The sequence below is a fragment of the Delphinapterus leucas genome, chromosome 13 (assembly GCF_059928025.1).
Source record: "Delphinapterus leucas isolate spDelLeu-1000000601 "Yukka" chromosome 13, BTC_Dleu_Yukka2, whole genome shotgun sequence".
In the NCBI taxonomy this organism is placed as follows: domain Eukaryota; kingdom Metazoa; phylum Chordata; class Mammalia; order Artiodactyla; family Monodontidae; genus Delphinapterus; species Delphinapterus leucas.
This window is the reverse complement of record NC_143141.1, coordinates 71777025-71799483: the sequence shown is the minus strand read 5'-3', so window position 1 is coordinate 71799483 and position 22459 is coordinate 71777025. Positions and strand designations below refer to the sequence as shown.

At 52.9% G+C, this 22459-nt stretch overlaps 1 protein-coding gene across 1 annotated transcript in view; it reads left to right on the top strand.

Annotated features, from left to right (window-relative positions):
* The window catches only part of TOGARAM2 (TOG array regulator of axonemal microtubules 2), a 55481-nt gene that overhangs the window by 20434 nt on the left and 12588 nt on the right, over nucleotides 1-22459 (top strand). The window contains 14 exon segments of the mRNA XM_089922434.1: nucleotides 2179-2225; nucleotides 5182-5348; nucleotides 7811-7988; nucleotides 8215-8340; nucleotides 8343-8378; nucleotides 10532-10682; nucleotides 11349-11454; nucleotides 12236-12471; nucleotides 14456-14614; nucleotides 19211-19328; nucleotides 19725-19779; nucleotides 19782-19868; nucleotides 20361-20397; nucleotides 21724-21916. Coding sequence (XP_089778560.1) covers nucleotides 2179-2225; nucleotides 5182-5348; nucleotides 7811-7988; nucleotides 8215-8340; nucleotides 8343-8378; nucleotides 10532-10682; nucleotides 11349-11454; nucleotides 12236-12471; nucleotides 14456-14614; nucleotides 19211-19328; nucleotides 19725-19779; nucleotides 19782-19868; nucleotides 20361-20397; nucleotides 21724-21916 — 1696 coding nt within the window.

Sequence of the window (22459 nt, the reverse complement as noted above, 5' to 3'; positions counted from 1 at the left end):
CGATTTCCACCAAGGTGCAGGTGTTCCCTTTGATCTTCCAATTTCAGCATCATCTTTGACTTTTGCTCCTATTGCCTCCTGTTCCCAACAGATTGCCACATCCCATTAGATCTTTCTTGAACAGTAAGAAAAAATACAAAAGCTACCACCCCCGTCTTGCCCCTGCCTTTCCTCTCAGTTTGCACTTACTGGCTCCCTTTTGACCTCCCCCCATAGCTCCCCCCGGGTCTCCTTGCAGCCCTGGGCTCTCCATCCTAATCTCGTGTTTTCATCCACCCCCTGAATACACCTCTTCCATGCATCTCACCTTTATGGACTTCCTGGTGCCAGCAGCTTAAAGATGAGTCTCCCTGGCCAGACATTCAGCGTGTCCCAGCCCACCACTCCACACTTCCTCCTGTGCTGCTCTACAGGCTCTGACCCACCTTTCCCAATGCCTGTGCCGAGCCCTGGATGGCACCTCTCTGCAGCCCCAACGTGAGCCTTTCCCCCTTGGCCCGCTGATCAGTCCCTACGTTTTTCAAGCCCCAGCTCCACATCTGCCCCCGCTCTCAGGTCTTCCCTGGCCTCCTCAGGCGACTGGGGAAGGGAAGTGCCTTCTCAGCACTGTCCACAGGCATCCAGCCTGTGCACTGCCTGACTACCTCCCGCCCACTGATTTGCTCCACGTTTATTTAAACCTCATTTCTATTCTTTAACTTGGAGCACTACAAGGCAGGGGCCATATCTGGAAATCTCTGTGGCTCCCATGGTGTCAAGCTTGGTCCTGGCCATGGATGAGTCACATAATAAGTATCTGCCCATTTGCTGTCTGGTTGTGACATGGATTTCTCTCCATTGCCTCTGTGAGGCTAACAAATGGCTGGGAGGGAGCCTCCATTTCCATTTCATCCATCCTCCCATCCAGCCATGCATCCATGCATCCATGTACTCACTTAAAAGCTATGGAGCACCACTCTTTGTCAGGCATTGTGCCAGGTGAAAGCAAAGCCCAACAAGACAGCCAGGGGCAACGACAGGGATTTCCCAGCTCCACCTGTGCCCCCCAAACCTATTAGTGCTCCTGGGCAGTGGTGGGTTCCGTGGTGAAGATGCAGCGGAGGGGCTCCCTAGGCTGGGTGCCCTGGGGTGTTTGCCTACTGGCTGCAAAACACACAACCCCTCCATGTAGGTCCTGACCCAAGAGGCTGTGCGAGTTCCAGGGCGCAACTCTGAGTCTTGACTGGCCCAGGCCCACCCTGAAGCTCTGCCTCTCCTGTAGACCTCGGGTCCCCTGACCTCCACAGACCCCTCGGATCGGGGCCCCTGGATCTGGGCAGGTACCGAAATGGGCTCTCCTACTGCCTGTCTTCTAGCCACCCCGGCCTGGGTCACTCCGCTGAGTGAATTCGCTGAGGCCAGAGCACAGGATGTTGTGTTCCAGTCCTTGCGTTGTGGCTTGTGACCCTGTCAGCCCCCCAGGGGGTTCTGCTGTCTATGCATTTCCCCGTGAGAAGAGAAAAATCCATGTTGGATGATGTATAGCTGGTCTTCACGGGAATGTAAGCCCCATGAAGGCAGGGATTGCCATCTGTCTTAGTGATGCTGTATTCCCGCTAAAACCAGTGCCGGGAATGCCCCATCTTCCTTTCCTGTGCTTAGTTTGGGACTGAACCTCTGTTACAAAACAGTGGTGATTTCCCATCAGCAGCAAAGGGGGTCAATCCCTCGAGACCCTGAGGGGCAAGGGTGGGGGGATCACCGAGCTCCCATGGAGTGGAGACTGTTTGGAGGACTTGAACTCAGTCTGCTCTGAGCTGGAAGGAGATTTATCCTCAACTGCGGCAGCCGCTCTCCTGCGGACAGAGCAGGGCACGGGGCTCCCTTTTGGACTGAGCAGTTTTATGTCGAGGCTGGCTTCCTGGGGAATGGATGGGCTGTGCCTCTGGAAAATAGGGCTCAGAGCTGTGTCTGGACACTGAGGCTGGCCTGGCCTGGGCTGCCGGTCAGCCTGCCCTCAAGTTTGCGGAAGGGACTGCATCACCTGCGGCTTTGAAGCCCTGGCCAGGAGCCTCTTTACAGGGCCACCCATGGCTCCCTCGGCCCTTGCCCCCTCCTGGAGCTAGCCTGGGTTCCTCACAGCAGGAGCTCTTGCTTGCCATCTCTCATGGGTGTTTTTTTCTCCCCCATTCTTTTAAGATTGGTTCGGGAGAGTGGGCCTTGGGAGAAGACCCCCAGATCACTGGGTATGTACTCGCCGTGCACACCCCCATGTGTTTTTTGACTCTCTGGTTCCTGGGCTGGATCATGGGATCAGAATTAGGGCCAGACTCAAGCCCCTCATTTCACAGACGGGAAAGCAGAAGCCACCCTGGTGCCACGGACGGTGGCCCCTGCTCTGTGCCGCCCTCCACCAGCGCAAGTCGCTTCATGAACACCCAGCTGAGAGAGACGGCGCTGTCCCCATTTGACAGAGGAAGGGGTTGAACTGAAGCTGGACCTTCTCCCTGGCCTCAGGACACAGAAAGCAGCCTTGATGCATTTGCACGCAGGTCCTCACGGCTCCAAAGCTGGCGCTTCTGACCCATCGTGTGTCTGCTGCCCCTGCGTGGTTCTAAGTGAATAGAGGATTCCTCTCCAGACAGAGTGAGAAATTAAACCACATCCCACAATGCCTTAGTCAGCCCATCCCGGAAGGTTTCAGCATCAGGGGAATAGAGCGAACCCGGGCTGGTAGTGAGGCAGGTGGCCGAGGCCCAGGGAGGCTCTCCAGCTTGATGACCTAGTTTGTGGAGAGGATGGAAGGTTGGGGGAGGGGACCTGGGCGGAGCACCCTGAGCCTGGGCCGCAGGCGATGGGGGGCTAGAGGCGGCTGCTCTGCTGACAGGCAGGAGGGAGTGGACTCTTATGTAGCTTCCCAGCAGCTTACTCTGTAATCAGCTCAGCAGGTGGGTCAGTTGCCCAGGGGGAGGCTGCTGCCCAAGAGGCCCCAGGGTTAAGATGCTCAGCTGGGCCCGAGAGGCAGGCCTGGCACAGAAACCTCTGTGGTGGCTGCATCTCCCCCTCTCCCCGGCTGGGCTGCTGCGGGGTAGCTGGGGCAGTCTGGTGTGGCGCACACTGGCACCCAGTGTCCCTTAAGAGCTACCCTGAGAGCACTGGAATGGGGCTTTGGGCCAGGGGACACGAGCCTGTAGCTTCTCCCTTGTCTGCCTCACCAGCTTGCTGCTTGAGAACCAGGTCCCCTGGGGGCAGGGGCCAGGCTGCTTGGACAAGGCTTTTTAGGGTGCCTCTTGGAGGCATAGGTGAGAAGGGGCTACAAAGTGGCAAAGTCCTTAAGGGGCTCTCTGACCCTCCAGCTGTCGGCTGGGAACAACATTGCCCAATTTGGGGACCACGTCTGGCATGTAGTAGGGGCTCACGTGGTATTGTCTGAAGCTGAGGGCTTCCCCCAATCTTGTGGCTTTTCCGCAGTCCCTGCCCTGGTCAGCTGGCACCTGGACACCTGTACCCTCGGTCCTACCTTACTTCTGGGCAGATGGAGGCTTCGCCCCTCCTCCCCCTCGGCCCTGGATCCTTCTCCCAGGAGGGATCTTTGGCAGAAGGTGTGGGCCGGGCAGAGATCTGGGGTGACCCAGGAGCCCTGCCGGACCCCCAGACTCAACACACCCTTTCTGGGACTTCCCTGGTGGTCCAGTGGTTAAGAACCCGCCTTCCAATGCAGGGGACACGGGCTTGATCCCTGGTCAGGGAACTAAGATCCCACATGTCACAGGGCAACTAAGCCCACGTGCCACAACTACTGAGCCCATGTGCTCTGGAGCCCACGTGCCACAACTAGAGAGCCCTTGTGTCGCAACTACTGAGCCCGCGCACCACAACTAGAGAGAAGCCCGCGTGCCACAAGGAAGATCCTGCCTGCCGCAACTAAGACCAGATGGGGCCAAATAAATAAATAAATATTAAAAAAAGAAAAGAAAAAAACAAAACAAAACATACCCTTTTCAGCCTCAGGCAGCCCCAGATGGTGACCCCCATTCCAGAGGACCCCTGATTTGCAAGTTCACTCAAGGACAGTGAACTCCAAATTTTGTGAGCAGGAGAACCTGGTTAACATTTCTTTCATTAAAAGGAAACGAATGGGGGATTCCCTGGTGGCACAGTGGTTGAGAGTCCACCTGCCAGTGCAGGGGACACGGGTTCAAGTCCTGGGCCGGGAAGATACCACATGCCGCGGAGCAACTAAGCCCGTGTGCCATGACTACTGAGCCTGCACTCTAGAGCCCGTGAGCCACAACTACTGACCCTGCGCGTCTGGAGCCTGTGCTCCACAGTGGGAGAGGCCGCGACAGTGAGAGGCCTGCGCACCGCGATGAAGCGTGGCCCCCGCTTGCCCGCCGCAACTGGAGAAAGCCCTCGCACAGAAACGAAGACCCAACACAGCCAAAAATAAATAAATAAATAAATAAATAAATAAAGAGAGAACGAATGAACCTACCCGCACACTGCCTCTATTACCAGAAATGTGCTCTTTGAAGCCATTAATTGGGAAAATATAGAATGACAAAGAGATACTATGGATTTGATGTCCTTTGGAAATGAATTTGTATTTTATCAATCGTAAGAGCACCTGAAGGTCACTGGGTCTCATCTTTCCTGTCTGTAAAATGAGAGCCCTGGGCTGGCATTAGTTCTCTGGGCCCTTCATGCTGTGTCATAGTCTCAGATAGGAGCATGGTGGTATATAACAGTCAGTGGGCTCATTTTATTTTTCCTTTTTCTGAAGTACACACCTCCCAGTTAAAACAGACTTACATTCTCAGGAAATATCTTAAAACTCTTAGCTAACAGATCTGCCCCTATTTCCTGCCCAGCCTCCTCCCTCCTCCCTCCCTGCATCCCCCCACCCCCAGTCTTAGAATAAGGTGTGCAATACTAGTTGAATGAATGGATAGAGGGATGAAAGGAGGAGGGTGTTGGTTCTTGGGCAGCCTGTTCTATACGTGCCAGTGCCGCCCTGTAGAGTAAATTTAACCTGTGTCTTTCTCCAGCAAGGAAGCATTGGGCAGAAGAACCGAGGGTGAGGGGCTTAGGCAGGAAAATGTCACACCAACCACAGGGTCATAGAGCCTCAGCCCCAAAGGGATGGCTGCTGCTCCTGGGTGCTGGGCGTCCTCAGCTCCATTCTTGTTCTCTACTCCTCAGAGCCAAAACCTTTGGTCCTGCCCGTCAGAGACAGGTCTGCTGCCCCTGAGAAGCCTGCCCTGCTTTCCTCTCAGTCTGCTCCTATTCTGACAGCCTTCTCCTTCAGCCACGCCAAAGAAACCCAGCCCTTGCTAGAAGAAGAGGACCAGAAGGAGAGTGGCACCAAGGTACCTGGAAAGCGAGGGAAAGAGGAAGCTGGGGTCAGAGTGGACCACTGGCTGAACACACACATGTTTCTGAAATATGTAAGTGTGGGACCAGCTTGAGGAAAGCAAGGAAGAGCCCTGAGGCAGCTGCCCCTAGTACTTGAGGCCAGAACCTATAGATGGGTTTGGGGTGAAGGCTGGAGAAAAGAAGAGAAAGAAGAGAGGAGAAGGATGGGGGTGAGGGAGACTAGGTGAAGGGAAGAGTACAGTGGGGAACTGAGGGGTGGGGATGAGGGAAGAAGGGAGGGCAGAAGGAGGTCACACACGGTTCAGAAGCAAGTAGGATGTGGGGGAGAGTGCAGAGGGGCTTAGGTGAACCAAGCCTAGTAATTTGAACCAACACCCAAGATAGCAACCCAGAGGCAGCTGACTCAGAGGCAGATCAGCCAAAGGCCTGTGCCTGACAGGCTGACAAATACCTTGGACTTCTAAGGTGACCTTGATCCAGATGATTCATCCAGATTCTCGTCTGGATGAATTTAGTGAAACGTGGAGAGTCACTGTTATGGTCATTATTTGAAACAGAGATATAAGAGTGCAATAAACATATCTTCAAAGCCTGCTATATGCATATACTATGGGATCCAGTGATGCTAATAAGGTCCAGGCACCACATCCTCCCACTCCAGCGAGGGTGACGGACCATGAGACAAAGGAAGAAAAATTCAGGGCCATGAAATGATCTCATCCTCCACCACACCTTAGCCACTCACTCCCATGGTCATACTGTAGACGTTGGCACTGCAAACAACGTCACCACCGTCACTTCTCAACCTCAAACACCCCATTCACTCACCACCTTCTCCTACTGTTCTAGCTCAATCCATCCAATATTCCAGCTCCAGCACTTGTCCTTCTCCTGCATCAACAATGTTCTCCTTGAAACGGGATCATTCCCACCAGCATCCTAGCTCTCTGTTTCCTCTCTCATCTTAAAACCAAACCAAACCAAAGAAAAATATTGCCTTGTGTCTCTACTCGTCCTCTCCTGAGTGCAGGCCAGTGGGGCTTAGTCCCCGCCGGCCCCGTTGAAACTGCCCCCATTGAGACATCAATGAGGCCACCTTCCCACGTGCAACACATCTCAGTGCTCTTCCAGCTTGACCCATCGCCAGCTTTTGTGGCTCATCCTTCTTGAATTCCCCACTGAGGGACGGAGACGAGGGATGGCTTCTTTCTTGCTTGTCTGACTACATCAAAATTAGCTCCTTCCTGGTCCTTCTTTGCTGGTGCCTTCTTGTCTTCCTGACCTCTACGTACTGGAGCCCCCAGGGCTCAGACCTCTAGCGTCTTATCTATTTATACAGACCCCTGTGATTTGATCCAGCCCATGGCATTAGGTACCACCTCTATGCTGAGGACTCCCAAATCTCCCTCTCCAGCCCAGACTTTCCCCAATCTCCAGTAGCTGTTAATTTATATGACTATGTTTATATAGAACTGATACTCAACGTCTCCATTTAGGTCTCTAATTATATCTCAAACTTACCTCATCTAAGGCTTAACTGTTGAACTCTTACCCCCGCAAAACCTCCTTTTCCCCACGTCCCCTCTCCATGAATGGCAGTAAAAGGCAACTCCAGCCTTCCAGCTGCTCCGGCCCCAAATCTCGGGCCCATCCCTGCCTCCTGTCTTTCTCTCTCATCCCACACCTCATATATCAGCCAAAGCTGTGGGCTCTGCTTTTGAAACATGTCCAGAGTCTAGCCATTCTACCATCTTCATTCCTGCTATCCTAGTCCAGGTCCCACCTCATGGGAACCCCTTGTTCTATTTTTGCAACTTCTCGTGAGTCTTAAATTATTTCAAAATAAAAAGTTATTAAAAACAACACTTAGAGAATATCCCCCATCCAGTCAAAAAAAAAAAGAAAAAGAAAAAAAAAGAATCAGATCATGTCACTCTTCTGCTCAAAACCTCCAGTGGCTTGCTGTGTCCTCCGGAGGAAAAGCCCAAGCCCCCACCATGGACCACAGGGCTCAGTGCGCTGTGGCTCTGGCCCCATCCCTGCCACCTGCGACCTGTGTCCTGCCTCTCCTCTGACTCAGGGTGCTCCTGCCTGTGTCCTCCTCAGGACTCCCAGCCACGCCCAGCACACCTCAGCCTCAGGGCCTGCTCCCCGCTTCATTTCATTTATGTCTCTGCTTCAATTTCACCGCCTCTGGGAGTCCCCCTGGGTCTCCCTACCCAAAACAGAAGCCCCGTCACCCTGTGTCCCTTACTTGCCTTCCAGTGCATGTTGCCTGATACTAGAGGCTGTCTGTTTGCCGTCATCTCCCCACTCCATGTGGCTCATGGGGAGCAAGGCCTTTGACCTTTTGTTCATTCTCGGAACAGCAATCAGCACACAGGAGCCACTCACATTCTTGATGATGGAATGAAGAAGGTATAGAAAGCACACTTGGGTCCCCAAGGTGATGGAGTTTGCCTTGATCTTGTACCGGATCCAGGTCACCGTAGCCAGGTCTGCCCAGGAGAAGATGTGGCTGAAGCAGATTAAGGAGATGGAGTTGGTCCGGAGAGTGAAGGAGCCGGAGAGGGAGAGGGGGAGGGAGCTCGCTTCCCAGAGCCTGGGCTCCCGGAGGACCTTGATGAAGGAAGGTACTGGGTGCTTGGGAAGGCCTCCTCAGGCTGGGGAGACTTCTTGGCCAACACCTGGGCCAAAAGAGAGGCTGTCCACGCCTCCCACCCTCTCCGTCCTGAGACTGGACAGGGAGCCACGTCTGCTGTCTTGTAGCTCACTGACGGGCGCATTTCCAAAGGGGAACTCTGGGGCCGGGAGACAGGCAGGACCAGCTCTGTCCTCGGACTTTCTCTGCCTCCGCAGGCCTCCTTACCCTCCGGGGCAGTGGGACCCTCTCTGTGCCCCCTGGGCTGAGCAGCCCCTGCAGAAACAACACTGACGTCATCCTGAAGAAGCGGGCCGACAGGGCCTCACGGCTCAGCATCCCTGTCAGAAGCAGGAACTCAGCTTTGCCCGCCGTGCTTCAGGCGGGACCTAGACCAACTGGCTGTGGGGGCACGTGTCCCCCTCGCTATGCTGTCTTGGGGTGCTTTGGGGTGTGGCAAGGGTGACTTCTGCTGCTCTGCTTCTGCCAGTTGCCCATGTTGGAGGAGGGGGCAACCTGGGGTGGTCACCTTGCCAGAGACAGGAACAGTGTCTGGAAGTCAGAAGTATCTGGGGGCCAGGCTGGGGACCCAGGGCGTTGTAACGGGAATTGTGGATGGCTGGACAGGTGTGCCCAGCCTGCGTGACATGTCCTAGAGGACTCACCAGTGCACCAGGACCACAGATGCTGGAAGCAGCCTCCATGGGAGTAGCTGGAAACACCAGGAAGAGGAAAAAAGGGTTCTGGGAAGACCCTGGGTTCTTGCTTGTTGCCTCATAAAATGTCAGGGCTGGACAGGGCTGGTGACAGACTGGGATCTGAGGACCTGAAGGTTCTATGGGACACTCAGGAAGGTGCCAAGGGACAAGGGGAGGCCCTGTCCCCATTCTACCAGAGGAGTGTCTATTTTGTCTCCCCTTTTTGAATACTGGGGCTCCACGTGGGATTTCATTTGAAAAGATTTTGCTAGTAAAGAACATTTGAAAACAACCAACCTGGTTCAGAGTTTCTTTAAATGTGGACATTGTTGGTAGAATAGAGCATCAGTTTTGTGCTAGAAATAATATTGACTGACCTCCCTTTTCTATTCTCTTTCTATCCTTTTGATTCCATCAAGTAGAAAGTCTTAATCTGGTGCTAGTTTTTAGCACCTCTCTAAGACTTGTGAATCTCCTTTTTAAACAAAGAGATCCTTCTCCCAGCTTGAGACATTAGAAGCTGACTGTCCTTTTATAGCTTGAGTTTATAATGTTCTTTTACTGTACCTATTTATCGTATACCATGACAACTAATCATTTACCAATTATGGTAGTGACATAAATTTCCCTTTAAAATAAACTTATTTAGGATTTGAAAAGTGGGTTGATTTGAAGAAAAGTACCATATAAATAAAGTAAAAGTAATTTAGAGATATAGCAAAAAAAATCATGAAACTGGTAACTGAATGGTTGACACTTGGGAAATATTGAGCTATCTAACCTAAGCCACTCATTTTATAGACAACAGAGACTCAAGGTCACCCAAGGTCTCTCAAGGTGATGGTGGCCCATAGGGACTATGGCTAATGAATCTTTGGCTAATGAATCTTGATCCAATGGCAAAGCTGAGAGGAGTATCCAGGAATGAGTTCTTTTTTTTCTTGGTTTTAAATAAAGGACTGCCCCAATTCAGATTTACCCAGGACCTCCTAGATAGGCCATAGTGAAAGTCATGTAAAGATGAACCTCTGAGGAAAACTAGGCAGGAAGTGAGAGCTCTGGATTCCAGTTCAGGCTCTGTTGATGGAGGAACTGAGGCACTGTGGGCATCCCTAGCCTCTGTGGGCTTCTGGTGCCTCAGCTCTGTGATTGGAGCATTGGACCAGATGGAAACCTCCAAACGTCCTTCCTGTTCTAGAATTTTATGATTCTGGCACCTGTCCCCAAGGAAGGACAGCCTAGAAAACGTGATCTGATTTTTAAACAACATCCCTGCTTATTGTCAGTCCCTGCAAGTGTGGCCACATCTTGACCACTCAAGTGTCAGTTAATCGTCTCATCAGTGCCTTCACTGTCTCCTGCTTCCTGCCGCTGGCTGCCTTTGGGCCGCTTCCCTGTCTTGGGTGGCTTCACAAAAGGATGGAGAGTCGGAGGGAAGGAGGAGGAGAAGCCGTAACATGGGCTCCTGGGTGGGGATGAGGTGAGAGCAGGGGAGTCATTCCTTGACAGACTTGCTGGCCTCACCTCGAGCCACAGACAGGGCGGGATTCTGGGTGCGTCACCAGCGCGGTGGGCTTGGTCACATGACATCAAGAGCCTATCACAGGCCAGCTTGTTTATAATAATCAGATGGGCGATGGTAGGGGTAGAAACTGTCAACCAGGGGTAGGAGTTCGGTGGTCTCTGTGGCTCCCCAGGGAGTGCAGCCCAGGCCCTGGCTTCTCACCCTCGCGGCTCCCTTCACCCTGCGTGCCCCCCTAAGGTGGGCTTGGCGCTGTGCGGGTCGCGGGTCCTCTGGGTAACACCCGCCTGCTCCTTTCCTTCTCTGTGAGTGCAGCTCACTCCTTACCTGCGGTGCTTACTTTGGGGTCTCCTGAGTGGGAAGAAGAGGAGGAGACGGACCTTCGGGCTTTTAAGGAGCTAAGGCCTTTCTCGAACACGGAGCTGGGACTGGTGGATGCCCTGCAGTGCCTGGAACGCAGCGACTGGTGAGGAAACACTCCCTGTGCTCCGGCCGCCGCCCCCCCGCCTCCCCCACTGCAGGCCCTCGTGGCTCTCCTCGTGGCCAGATTTCATCAGAAGGAAGCATTGTCCCCAGGAGGAGGCGTGAGGGGGAGTGCCTGTGGGTCTGGCCGCCTGCGCCTGCCCCGTGCACTGCTCTATGGCTCACCAGAGCCAGCCCTAGAAAGTACGATCTGACTCCGTGGCGCTTTCGTGGGGGCCTGAGGAAGGTCACAGCCCTTCATTTTTCTAAGTCAAGTTCATTCTGCTCCCGTGTTCCTCCCACACACAGTCTTAGTTGCGAGCAGAGCGATGACTTGGGGTCCAGAACCTTTGCAGGAAGGCCTCCTCGTCTTCAGTCCTCACGTGCAAGTGCCTTCTCTTGAAGGTGCTGGCTTTGTGTCTGGCGTAGGCCCGGGCTCTGGGGTGGGCTTCCATCCTGGGTGGGGATGGGCCACGGGCCCCGTAGAATGGCTTGCACGGGACGGTTAGGATTTCAGCCTGGGTGTTACACCAGGACACCCTGCCGCCGAGGCCATTGAATCCCTCCACGCTGCGGTGGAGGTGCTGGTGATGGGCATGCCCTGGTCTGCAGAGGGAGGGGGCTCCTCCCATGCCCACTGCCTGTGACAGGGCCTGGACTTGCTTCTTAGGCAGATGAAGGAGAAGGGCCTAGTGAGCATCCAGCGCCTGGCGGCCTGTCACTCAGAGGTCCTCGCTGGGAGGCTGCACGACGTGTCCTTGGCCGTGACTGGAGAGGTGAGGCCTCCTGTGTCCTGTCCTCCGCTTGACTCCCAGCCAGTCCCCCTTCCCTGGTGGTGTTGCTCAGTGTGGGTCACACAGCAGCCACGGAGGGGCCCACGGCTCCCTGCAACATGGGCATCCCTGCCTATTTCTCAGCCCTCAGCCACTGAAGCAGGAGCTAGCCACCCATTTCTCAGATTGGAAAGCTGAGGCCTGGGGTTCCCTTATTTCTAATCTCTGGGTATTGAAACAATCAGAATCTTATGTGCCCATTTGTCACAGCCCTGTGTTGTCCTCTGTACTTAGGATGCCTCAGGAGGGATGGAGTGTTCTGGGCCAGATCTCTAACTTCTGGGCAGTTGTAACATTTCCCAAATTCTTTCTCCTGTGGGGCTAGAGCTTGGCCTAGGCTGGGCTCAGAGGGGCAGTAAGATGTATCGTATCACAAGTGGAGGCCATGACCCATGCCCTTGGGAATAGACTGTTCCAGTGGGGGGCCTGTGAAGCTCCAATTAAATAATTGTGTTTTCAAGACTAAGTGTTGCACAAATTGCAGCTGGTAATGATAATAATAGAATTGATAATAGTGATGATAGCAACAGTAACAGTGTTTCTTTAAAACGGGACTGTTTTGCCCAGAACAGCTGCAGGGTTTCCATTTCTAGCCTGGTGAGGTCTAGGCCGGGGTGAGGGTGAAGTCTGCGGGAGGGTGGTGCAGGGTTCCTTCTTCTTATGTGCTGGAGCCCTTGGCAGGGCCCAGCAACCTGGCAGGGTCCCCCTCCCATCTCTCTCCAAGCTCACCAACCTCCGCTCCAAGGTGTCCCACCTGGCCATCAGCACCCTGGGAGAACTCTTCCGGGCCTTGAAGAAGAATATGGACCAGGAGGCTGAAGAGATTGCCCGCTGCCTGCTCCAGAAGATGGGGAACACCAGCAAGTTCATCCAGAGGGCGGCCAGCCGGTCCCTGGGGGCCATGGTGCAGCACGTGACCCCCACCCGCTCCCTGGTGGCCCTCACCTTGGCGGGCATCTAGTATGCGGGGGCCTGTTGTCTGGGGGGGGCGGTGGCCTGGGAAGGTGACGCAAAGGGGAGAGGCGCTGGGGTGGGGGAGGAGCAGGGAGATGGCGCAGGCACCTCATGTATTTTCCTGGGTGAGGAAGACCCCTGTTCCTTGGTGGGCTTCTCTCCCACCTCTCCTGGACCAGCCTGTGGGTAACGAGGGGAGCTCAGTGCAGCTCCGGGTCCCAGCTGGGAAGGGACAGGTGCTATTTTCTGCTCAACACTGGGGAGCCCATAGTGGCTGTGGTAATGTCCCCAGAGACGGGGTGGCAGAGACAGCCTTTGGCCTGTGCCTGAGGAGCCCCTGCCACTGTCTCAGGGGAGGAGTGCTTCCTTCTGATGAAATCTGGGCCACGAGGAGAACAAGGCACAAGACCTCCTCCAGCTGGTGCCACTTGGCCTTCTGGGGTGGAGGAGGGGGCTGGCAGCCATTGGAGCCTTTCCGCAGCCAGATCTGCTTTCTCTTTATGTAAAAACCAAACACAGCAGCAAAACCAGAAGCATTTCCCAAGCCCTTTCTCCCACAGGGTGAAACAGCTCTCAACCCCAGCAAGCCAGTTACGACACCGACCCTTACGCAGGGTGGCCTATCGGGTAGAACCCAGGGCGTGTTGGAGCAGCCAAGAGGCCTTTGCCTACAGGCCCCCGAGCCATGTTGCCTGGGTTCACATCCTGGATTGTTACTAAACTTCCCCATGCCTTGGTTTCCTCATCTGTAAAAGGGGGATAATATTGGGTTGGCCAAAAAGTTCGTTCGGGTGTTGCTGTAACATCGTAGACGAAACCCGAACGAACTTTTTGGCCAACCCACTGCTAATACTGTTGTGAGGAGTAAAGGAATTGATTCAGGAAAGAGCACTTAGAGCAGCGGCTGCCTCCACCTCACATTTATTGAATGCCCTCCGTGGCTACTATTAACTCAGGAGAAATGAATTGTACTTATCTCTGGATTCCTCCCCATGCTGCCGCTTCCTCCCCTGCAAGATGATGACAGGAGTAGCTTACAGAGTTGAGGTGACGCTGGTTTGAAGGTGCTCAGTATGGTGCCTGGCAGGGAGGCTGTGCTCGCAGCAAACTGAGACAGTTGATGGTTGTCCGCAAGGACCAGGGGAGCCCGGTACAGGGCTGTGCATTTGAATTCCCGGGGGTCTGGCTAAACTGCTGATTCTGATTCAGGTGCTAACGGTGCTGGTCCCTGGACCAGACTGAGTAGGAAGAGCCCAGAAGCCTCCCTTTGTGTTCCACTGGTACGGACCCCAGGGCCAGTGTCACCTCATGGACTGTGGGCACATTGAATCCACATTGAATAGGGTGAGAAATAAAGAGGTGACATCCTGATGGGCTCCTCCTGTAAGATTTCAGGTTCTCCCTGAAATCATCCATCAATCTCCTATCCCCCCTGGCCCCGTCTCAATTCAGCTCAGTGAATGTGCAGGAAGCTCCCACGAAGTGCTGAAGGGTCGGCATGTGCCTGGCACCAGTGGGGCATGGGGGATTCGACTGAGAGGAAGACTTGGTGCCCCCTGGAAGCCATGCGGGTACCCCTGTACTTCCCAGGGAACAAGGACACTGCCACCCCCAGGGAGCACTACTTCTGCCTGGAGGCCTCAGAAGACAGAAGTAGGTTATTCTAAGTGGAAAAAATGTGGGGAAGTGCATCATTTAGGCAAAGGCAGGACAGGAGCTCAGGAAGGAACGGGGATGACAGGCACACAGTGCGTCTGGTGACGTCACGTGTCTTCACATGCTCAGTCCACCCTGTCATCGTCCTTAGTTCCAGTGTCAGGAAGGTCTGCTCTTTCCTTGAAGATTCCCTTTAGTCTGCTCGGGACCAAATTTGGAGCCCACTGAGGCATGAAACATGGATGCACACCTGTAGGTCCATGTGTGCCAGGCTGGGGACCCACACACCGCATTCCTTGGCTGAGCCCCTGTCCGTGATTGTGTTCCCTTTCAGCCACCGAAACCCCTTAGTCTGGAAGTGCACCGCCGAGCACCTCTCGGTCGTCCTGGAGCAGATAGGCGCCGAGAGGCTTCTCTCAGGCACCAGAGAGAGCACAGACATGCTGGTGCACAACCTGGTGAGGCTGGCCCAGGACTCCAACCAGGACACCAGGTAATGCAGGGCCAGGGTCCTGGGGATGGCTGACCTGGCCAGCCCAGGGCAGAGAAGGCAACCAGCCAGCCTCGAGGGCTCAGGCCCAAGTAGCTCAGCTTCCCCGGGGCCACTCAGAAGGACAGTCGGTGGACGAAGCTGTGTCCTTTCCCTGCAGCTGTCGTCCCACCTCTCCACACCGCCACAGCCGGGCCCGCTCAGGGAATGGCCACTACCCCCCGCCCCTGGCTCCCCTTTCTCACCTTCCACTCCCTCTCTAGCCATTGCAATCTTGCTCTAGTTCCTGTCCCAGCCCAGCTCCATTCTCTATGAGGCCATCCATTCATTCAATTTTCCAAGAGCTATTTGATAAGCATTCTTTTCATTATTATGAATATGACTGTGAATAAGAAAAATTAGGCCCCTGCTGTCTTGGAGATTACCTCCTAGTTGGGTAATAAGCAAGTAAATAATTACGACAATTTTAGACACAGATAAGGGGTAGAACAAGATGTAGTAGAGAACTGGGTCAGGGCTACTTTAGATTGAGAGTCAGGGGAAATCTTTCTAAGGAGTGACATTTGAGTGGAGAGCTGATTGGCTAGTAGGACCCAGCTCTTTGAGGGTCTGGGGTACAAGAGTCACAGCCAAGGAAGATAGTACAGAGGCTCCTGGGTGGGATAAGCTTGCTGTTTAATGAAGAGAAAGGCGAGCCTTTGTGGAGCACCGTGAGTGAGGGGGGCGGCAGGCGATGAGACGGAGACGGCAAGGCCAGGCCCGGGGTGGGGGCCTCACAGGCCCTGGTCAGGAGCTGGGATTCCGGTTTGGGTGTGACCGGAAGCACTGGAGGATGTTTTCAGTAGGAGTGTGAGGCAGTGTTAGATGGTTTTAAGCAGGAGAGTGATAGGATCTGATTAACTGTCTTTAAAACCTGGTGTTGGGGTGCAGTTAATCACACTCCCCGGTTCATGGCGTGTTATCACCATGTCTGGGGCCCCCAGCACGCTCGGTACAGCTCCAGAGGGCACGTCCACACTGCGTTCTGTGTTGTGTCTGAGGCAGTGCCTTCGTGTGGTGTGTCCGTGCAGTGCAGCCCTGGAGGGATGCGATGCACGGGATGCCTCCCACCCTGCCCAGTGCACTCCCACGGTGCTGTACCTCAGTCCTTGTAAGTGGCCCCTGACAGAGCCCAGGAGGATCTCTTTGGGAATTTGCCCAGAGCGCGAGTGAGGTCAGGGCCGTGTTCACTCAGGCCGCCCAGGCATCGCCGGGAGCCCTCACGCACGCGGGGCCCCCCGCGGCGAATACATCCTTACAACGTTGCAGTTTCTGGATTTCACATTTTTATCCATCTGATGGGGAAAAGTTCTAGCTCATGGCTGTTTCCGAATACTTTTTTTCCCCTCCCTGATTACTAACAAGTTTGAGTGCTTCTTTATATGTTTGCTAGCCTTTTGATTCAAAAAAATATCTCTTTATTCTGTTCCTCCTACAACATAATGTTAGGCTTTGGGAAATTTGATGGAGAGGAAGAAGGCCTAGACAAAACAGAACTTTTTTATACTTGGAACTTGCTGTCTCTGTAGGACCCTGTTTGGGGATTTTCTGCCTCTCCATTCTACCTCTCCAGGAATCAGCCCATGAAGATAGCACAGAGATTCTCTTTATCGGACCCACTACTGTTGAACTATCCTCTATCTGTCCTCTTTCTTAGAGGGGGCAGCAAGACAATTTTGGTCTTACTACAGTATTCTCCAAAATAATTTGTATATGCCTCAAACCCTTCCTATATCATTAAGGATCCAGGCTTTTGAAAACCAGGTCAGGAAGAGACAACCCCTCAACCCTAGTATCTATTGTTAAATCCCTTCCTTGACTCACTGACCAGTGAAGGGGCTGGATGACTAAAGTTAAAAAAAAAAAATTGGACATTTCAGGGGAGACTAATCATGAAAATATTGCCCTACGCACCAGATTTAATGATCCCCAAGCTTTCCTCCTGGTTTTCAAGCTGATGGGTGATCTGATCTGGGAAAGAGCGATTAACAATTTCGGCACCTTTCTCATTTTTTAGAAAATATTCCCTTTGGTTACCTCATAAACAAAAATTATTTATAAAAAAAACAACAAACAAAAAACATCTCTGACTACTTACTGGAGGATTGATGGTGGGGGAGGGGGCCAGGATGGAGAAGGGATGCCAGGCAGATGGCTACCCCGGAGTCCCGGCAAGAGGTGCTGGAGGCTGCAGCAGGGGGAGGAGGGGTGGAGTGGGGTATATTTTGAAGGCATAGCTGAGAGCAGTTGGGTGCTGAGGATTTCAAAGAGGAATCAAAGATGATGCTTTGGTTTTTAAACTGAACAACTGGGTGAATGATAGTGCCATTTACTGACAGGAAGACTATTGTCAGGGAAGTAGAAGGTTTTGGTTGGCTGGTTCTTCATTGTTGGTGGGGGGATGGGCGTTAAGCTCCAACATCTCTCCAGATCTAAACCCCTCTCCGTCCGACCCTCTCTCTCACACTGGATGGCGTTGACGGCACTTCATTTTCCTTCTTGGAACCCTATGCTTCCGGCTTGCATGGTACCACATTCCCTGGTTTTCCTGGCTCCTCTGTGCCTTTCTCCTCCGCCTGCCCGCACCCTGATGCCCGTGGCTGCAGGAGTGTCTTCATCCTCGTCCCCCTCTTGCAGCCTTCTCTGAGTGACGCCATCACTTCCAGTGGCTCCAGCCACAGCAAATTCTGACGCTTCCCCGTGTCTCCCTCCAGGCCAGCCCTTCTCTGAGCATCTGTCCCATTTCTCTGATGCCCCCACAGGACCCATCACCGGGATGTCCCACTGTCATCGTCAGTGCAAACTGTCCCTAGATGCGCTCATTGCCTTCTCTTGAAGCCTGCTTCTCTGGCTATGTTCCCTCTCTTATGAAAGTCACTATTATTTACCAAGTCATCTAGATGCAGAATGGGGAATTTCATACTTCATTTTCCCCCTCCACATTTTAATATCTTAGAATCCGAGGCATCTCACAGCTGCTGGTGGCCAGGCAGCAGTTATGACTTGGGCTTTACTATCTATACAGTTGCAAACTTGATCGTTGTTGCTCATTGTATAAATGTTTGAATTACAGTTTGCATTGTAGGAACTACATTATGAGCCTTTCTTTGCTGCTTAGCCTTTTATATTTATTTCAGGAGTCACTGTGGAGAATTGTTGGGTTTAATCGCGTTTAAAATGTCTTAGAAATATTACATTATTATTTGGCATTGAAATGAAGCGTTATCGTATATGAGAAAAGGCATGGAAATAGAGCAATGGGGCATACATTCGATATTAACGCAAATATTCATCACTGAAAGAATGACCCAAATTCCACAGTTTCTTACAAAGCAACCAACAAGTACTTTATCCAACCTAAGGAAGGAAGGACACTTCCCACAAAAGTGTCACTTCTGTTTCTGAGATAGCATGTAAAAGGATGGCCTTCACACACGGGGCTGTGTCACTGAAGGCAGTGGAAATCACCAGTGTCTTCTTTTTCTGTTTTTCCTTACTGGAAAATAAATTAATGGTGCATTTTACAATCAGTGGAGTTTTAGGCTGAGTGAAGTATGATAATTCTAGATGCTTTGGGCTTCCCCTCCAATCACCTACCAAGTCCTACAATTTCATCTTCTTTAGCAGCTCTTGAATCTGATCGTCCCTACTTACCCCCACCCTCCTGCCTATGTCAGGCCTTCATCATCGTTTGCCTGGACTATTATAATGGCCTCCTAACGGGTCTCCCGGCCCCGACCCTTGTCCCCAAAGATCCATCCTCCACAGTGCTGCCTGAGACATTTTGACTTCAGTGCAAATCTGATCATTTCTCAGCTTCCCATTGCCTGCAGCCTAAAGCCCAACTCCTTCACATCTCCCTAAATTGAGTCCTATCTTCTTCTCTAGCCTATTCTCTCCCTGAGACCAGTCCCTGCCGACTGTTCTCCAACCACACACCTGTAGACCTATCAGACTGTCTTTTGGACGCTGGGATGTCTCCCTCCTCCACTTACTCCTTAATCCCATCCCACTTGTGAACTCCTACTCATCTTTTGAGTCCCAACCCAAGGTCACCTCTTCAGTGAAGCCCTCCTTGATGCCCCCGCCTTGCCCACCACTGTTTATCAGATAGAGTTGACCACTCCCCCCCTATACTGCCCCACTGCACACTTCCTCAGACTTCTAAATGTCTCATGCTAGAAAAATGTTAATTCACTTTGGTATAGTCATCTCACAGAATATTGTTTAGCCATTGAAGAGGATGACGTGGGAAGGTGATTAATGGTAAAGTGAAAAAAGCTGGGTAAATATTGCTTATATATTCTGATATCAATGAAACTGTATATATGCTTGGAAAAAAGACTAAGAAAATATGTACAAATTTAAGTGGTTTTCTCTTGGTAATGAGATTATGGTTGTTTATTCTTTCATGAATCTAGTTCTTAACTGGGTGGGGATTACTGTCATAATGAGAAAAAGTATTAAAAATTCTCTTACTGCAATTAGGAGAATTATGTAAAGCAAATTTATATTGCATTTCTGTGGTTGTTTTCCATCCTGCTCTTTCTCCAACGGCAGGTTTTATGGCCGGAAGATGGTGAATATCTTAATGTCAAACACAAGGTTTGATGCATTTCTGAAGCAGTCCCTCCCATCCCACGACTTGCAGAAGGTCATGACAGCTATTAAACAGTGGGTGAGTCAGCAGTCAGCGAGGTGTGAGCTGGTCTGGGGCGGGAATCAGAGCTGAGCCCGGCAGCTCGCAGCCCTCACGCTGGTCAGCGGAGGGGGGCGTGCACTCCAGAGGCTTTGATTTCATCCACGACTCCTGACGGGTGGAATTTCCTTCCTGGTGCTCAGACCTGCTTCTGCCTCTCACTGCCTGTGTCTCTTGAGCCTCCCTGGGCCTCTTTGCCTCCATCTTTTAAGTGGGGATCTTGATCCGTGACCCGATTACCAGTGCTCTGGAAGACTCCCCTGTGCCCTCCCAGGTGGAACAGGTTATTCCTCTTGTTTCGGTCTACACTGGAGTGTCTGGCCGTTCCCCATAGGGCCACCCCTTTTGGTTCATGTTCTGTGTGTATTTTTCAAGGGAATAGAAGATGGTGATGAACTTCCATCTGCCAAAGGCCGCAAGGTGTCGAGGAGTCTGTGGTGTGTGAGAATGGGCTGCCCGGCGAGTATGGGTACAGTAGCTCTTGTCTCCCTGGGGCTCCCCATCCAAGACTGCTGATGGAGATGTTCTGCTTGGCCCGGGCCCGCCGTGGTGGCCCTGGGGGGAGGGGTGTGCATCTGGGCTGTGACTGAGACCTAGTTGGGTCAGCAGGACTCATGGGTAAATTTATGGGAAGGGTTCCCTCACCCAGATCTTGGGGAGAGCAAATGCTGGGCTCAGGAGCATCTGCTGGTAGAGATGGGCTCCTGCAGCCTTGGCCGTGTAGGTGCAGTTTAAGTGGGATGGATTGTTGGTCAGCCTTTTTGTGTGAGCTCAGAGTTTCTCCATTCACTTAGAGCAGCAGGGCCTTTCCCCATCAGAGTGGCCGGCCTGGGACTAATTTAGAGGCAGAGGTAGAATCAAGGCAGATGAGAAGGAATGGGCCAAGGGGCTAGAGGGCGGGCATTAGGAGGGGTTAGAAATCCAACAGGAATCTGACAGTCACTCCTGTGCCCAAAACTTAAGACCCTTCTGCGATGCCCCAGGAGGAACATGTGTAGAGACTCCTAAGCTGGGCCCCCAGGGAAGCCCCCTGCCCACCTCTTCTAGGGTAGCTTCCTGCTCTCTCTCCCACGCATGCTCTCTCAGCTCATGTTCCCTGCGTTCTCTCTCACACCTGTGCCTTTCCCTATGCTGTGCCATCTGTACCGGAACATGGCTATTTATCCTACGAGATGTGGCTCACCTGTCACCTTCTCCCAGAAGCTCTCTCTGACTCTCTGCCCTCATGTCCTCCGGTTGGGCCGGTTGCCCCCCTCCTTCAGTCCTCTGTCTCCCATTGGTCTGTGAGCTCCTGAGGGCAAAGTCCACATCTCTCATCTCATTATTCTCAGTGTCTGGCACTTCTCTTGGAACTCAGTAGGCAAAGAGTGTGGAATGTAGGGATGAATGTCAGAATGATGTGGGGCTCTATTGGGTGGGACCCGGGTGTAGGGCATGAGCTCAGAGACCCAGGTCTGAGTTGGCAGTGGGCGGTTGGAGTTCTGTGGGAAGCAGCTCCCATGCTGGCTGAAACAGGCCAGGGGAAATGATGGGCATGTGATCCCAATGTAAGACAACAGAGCTTCTTAACATTTCCCTAGTTCTGGAGGAGTGTAAGCAGAGCCTAGGCAGCCAGGGCTCAGGATACAGGCTCCTGGTAAGACCTTCCCCCACTCTTAGGTTAAATTGTGCCAGTCATCCTTCCATGGACTTCCACCCCCTCAGTCCAAGCTCCCTCACCCCATTCTTTTTTTCTTTTTTTAAAAAATTTATTTATTTATTCATTTATTTAATTTTTGCTGCATTGGGTCTTCGCTGCTGCACGCGGGCTTTCTCTAGTTGCAGTGAGCGGGGGCTACTCTTCATTGCGGGGCGCAGGCTTCTCATTGTGGTGGCTCCTCTTGTTTCAGAGCATAGGCTCTAGGCGCACAGGCTTCAGTAGTTGTGGCTCACGGGATCTAGAGCGCAGGCTCAGTAGTTGTGGTGCACGGGCTTGGTTGCTCCACGGCATGTGGGATCTTCCCGGACCAGGGCTCGAACCCGTGTCCTCTGCATTGGCAGGTGGATTCTTAACCACTGTGCCACCAGGGAAGTCCCCCTCACCCCATTCTTAACATAGCTTCTGAAAAGAGGAAAAAAAGGCAGGAAGAGAGAGCCCTGCCGCCTGATAAGGGGATAGAGCTCTAGGCAACCGAACTGTTGCCCCCTGAGGAGAAAGCATTTCCAGAGTTCCCAAGGCCTGAGTCCCCAAGCGGCGGGTAGAGGGGAAGCTGGGGTGGACTACGTTGCAAGTGAAACTCTTGTTTCAGCCCCACCTGTCTTTGGGGCTTGTTCATGGGACAGGAGATGTGTCCATCCCCTGGGGCTGCCCAGATCAGACGCTCCTTCCACGTAGGCTCAGCTCCAGTGGCCCGCGGCTGGCAGGGCTGTGCTCCTCCACGCGGGGTGGCTTGGAGATGGCGGAGCAGCTGCGGGAGCTGACACGGCTGCTGGAGGCCGAGGAGTACCAGTCTCGGATGGAAGGCGTGGGGCGGCTCCTTGAGCACTGCAAGGCCAAGCCAGAGCTCATCACCGCCAACCTGGTCCGGGTGAGTGCCGCCCCGTCTCTGCCCTGTCTTTCCCTGGTGGGTGCAACTTTGGAAAACTCGGGACAGGGTTGGACATTGCGCCAGACATCGCTTCAGGGTAAAGGGAGCCTGACAAGCACTTGCTATCCAATTGCCACGGTAATGCCATAAGACTATCTGGAAGTGGCCAATTGGGCAAGGGCATCGCCTCCTGCTGGGTGCGCTGGGACCACTCAGAGATGTCCTGGGTGTCTTTCATCTTCCCAGCAGTTTTACAGGGAGGAGGGCAGAGGTGCAGGATGCTGCAGCTAAGGGCGACTCCTGATCCAGCTACGCACGTGAGGTTTTGGGGGCAGAACATGGGGCTCGGAGTAAGCGCAGGCTTTCAAAGGCTGGAAATGAGGGCAGATGCCTGCTACTTCCGGAAGTGAGGCTGCTGACTCTACATAGAAGAGCAGTTAAGACACAGGCTTCAAGTTTCTTACTAGCTGTGTGATCTGGGCAAGTCATTGAACCTTTGTCAGACTCAGTTTTTGTTTTGGTGGGTTTTTTTTTTTGTGCGGT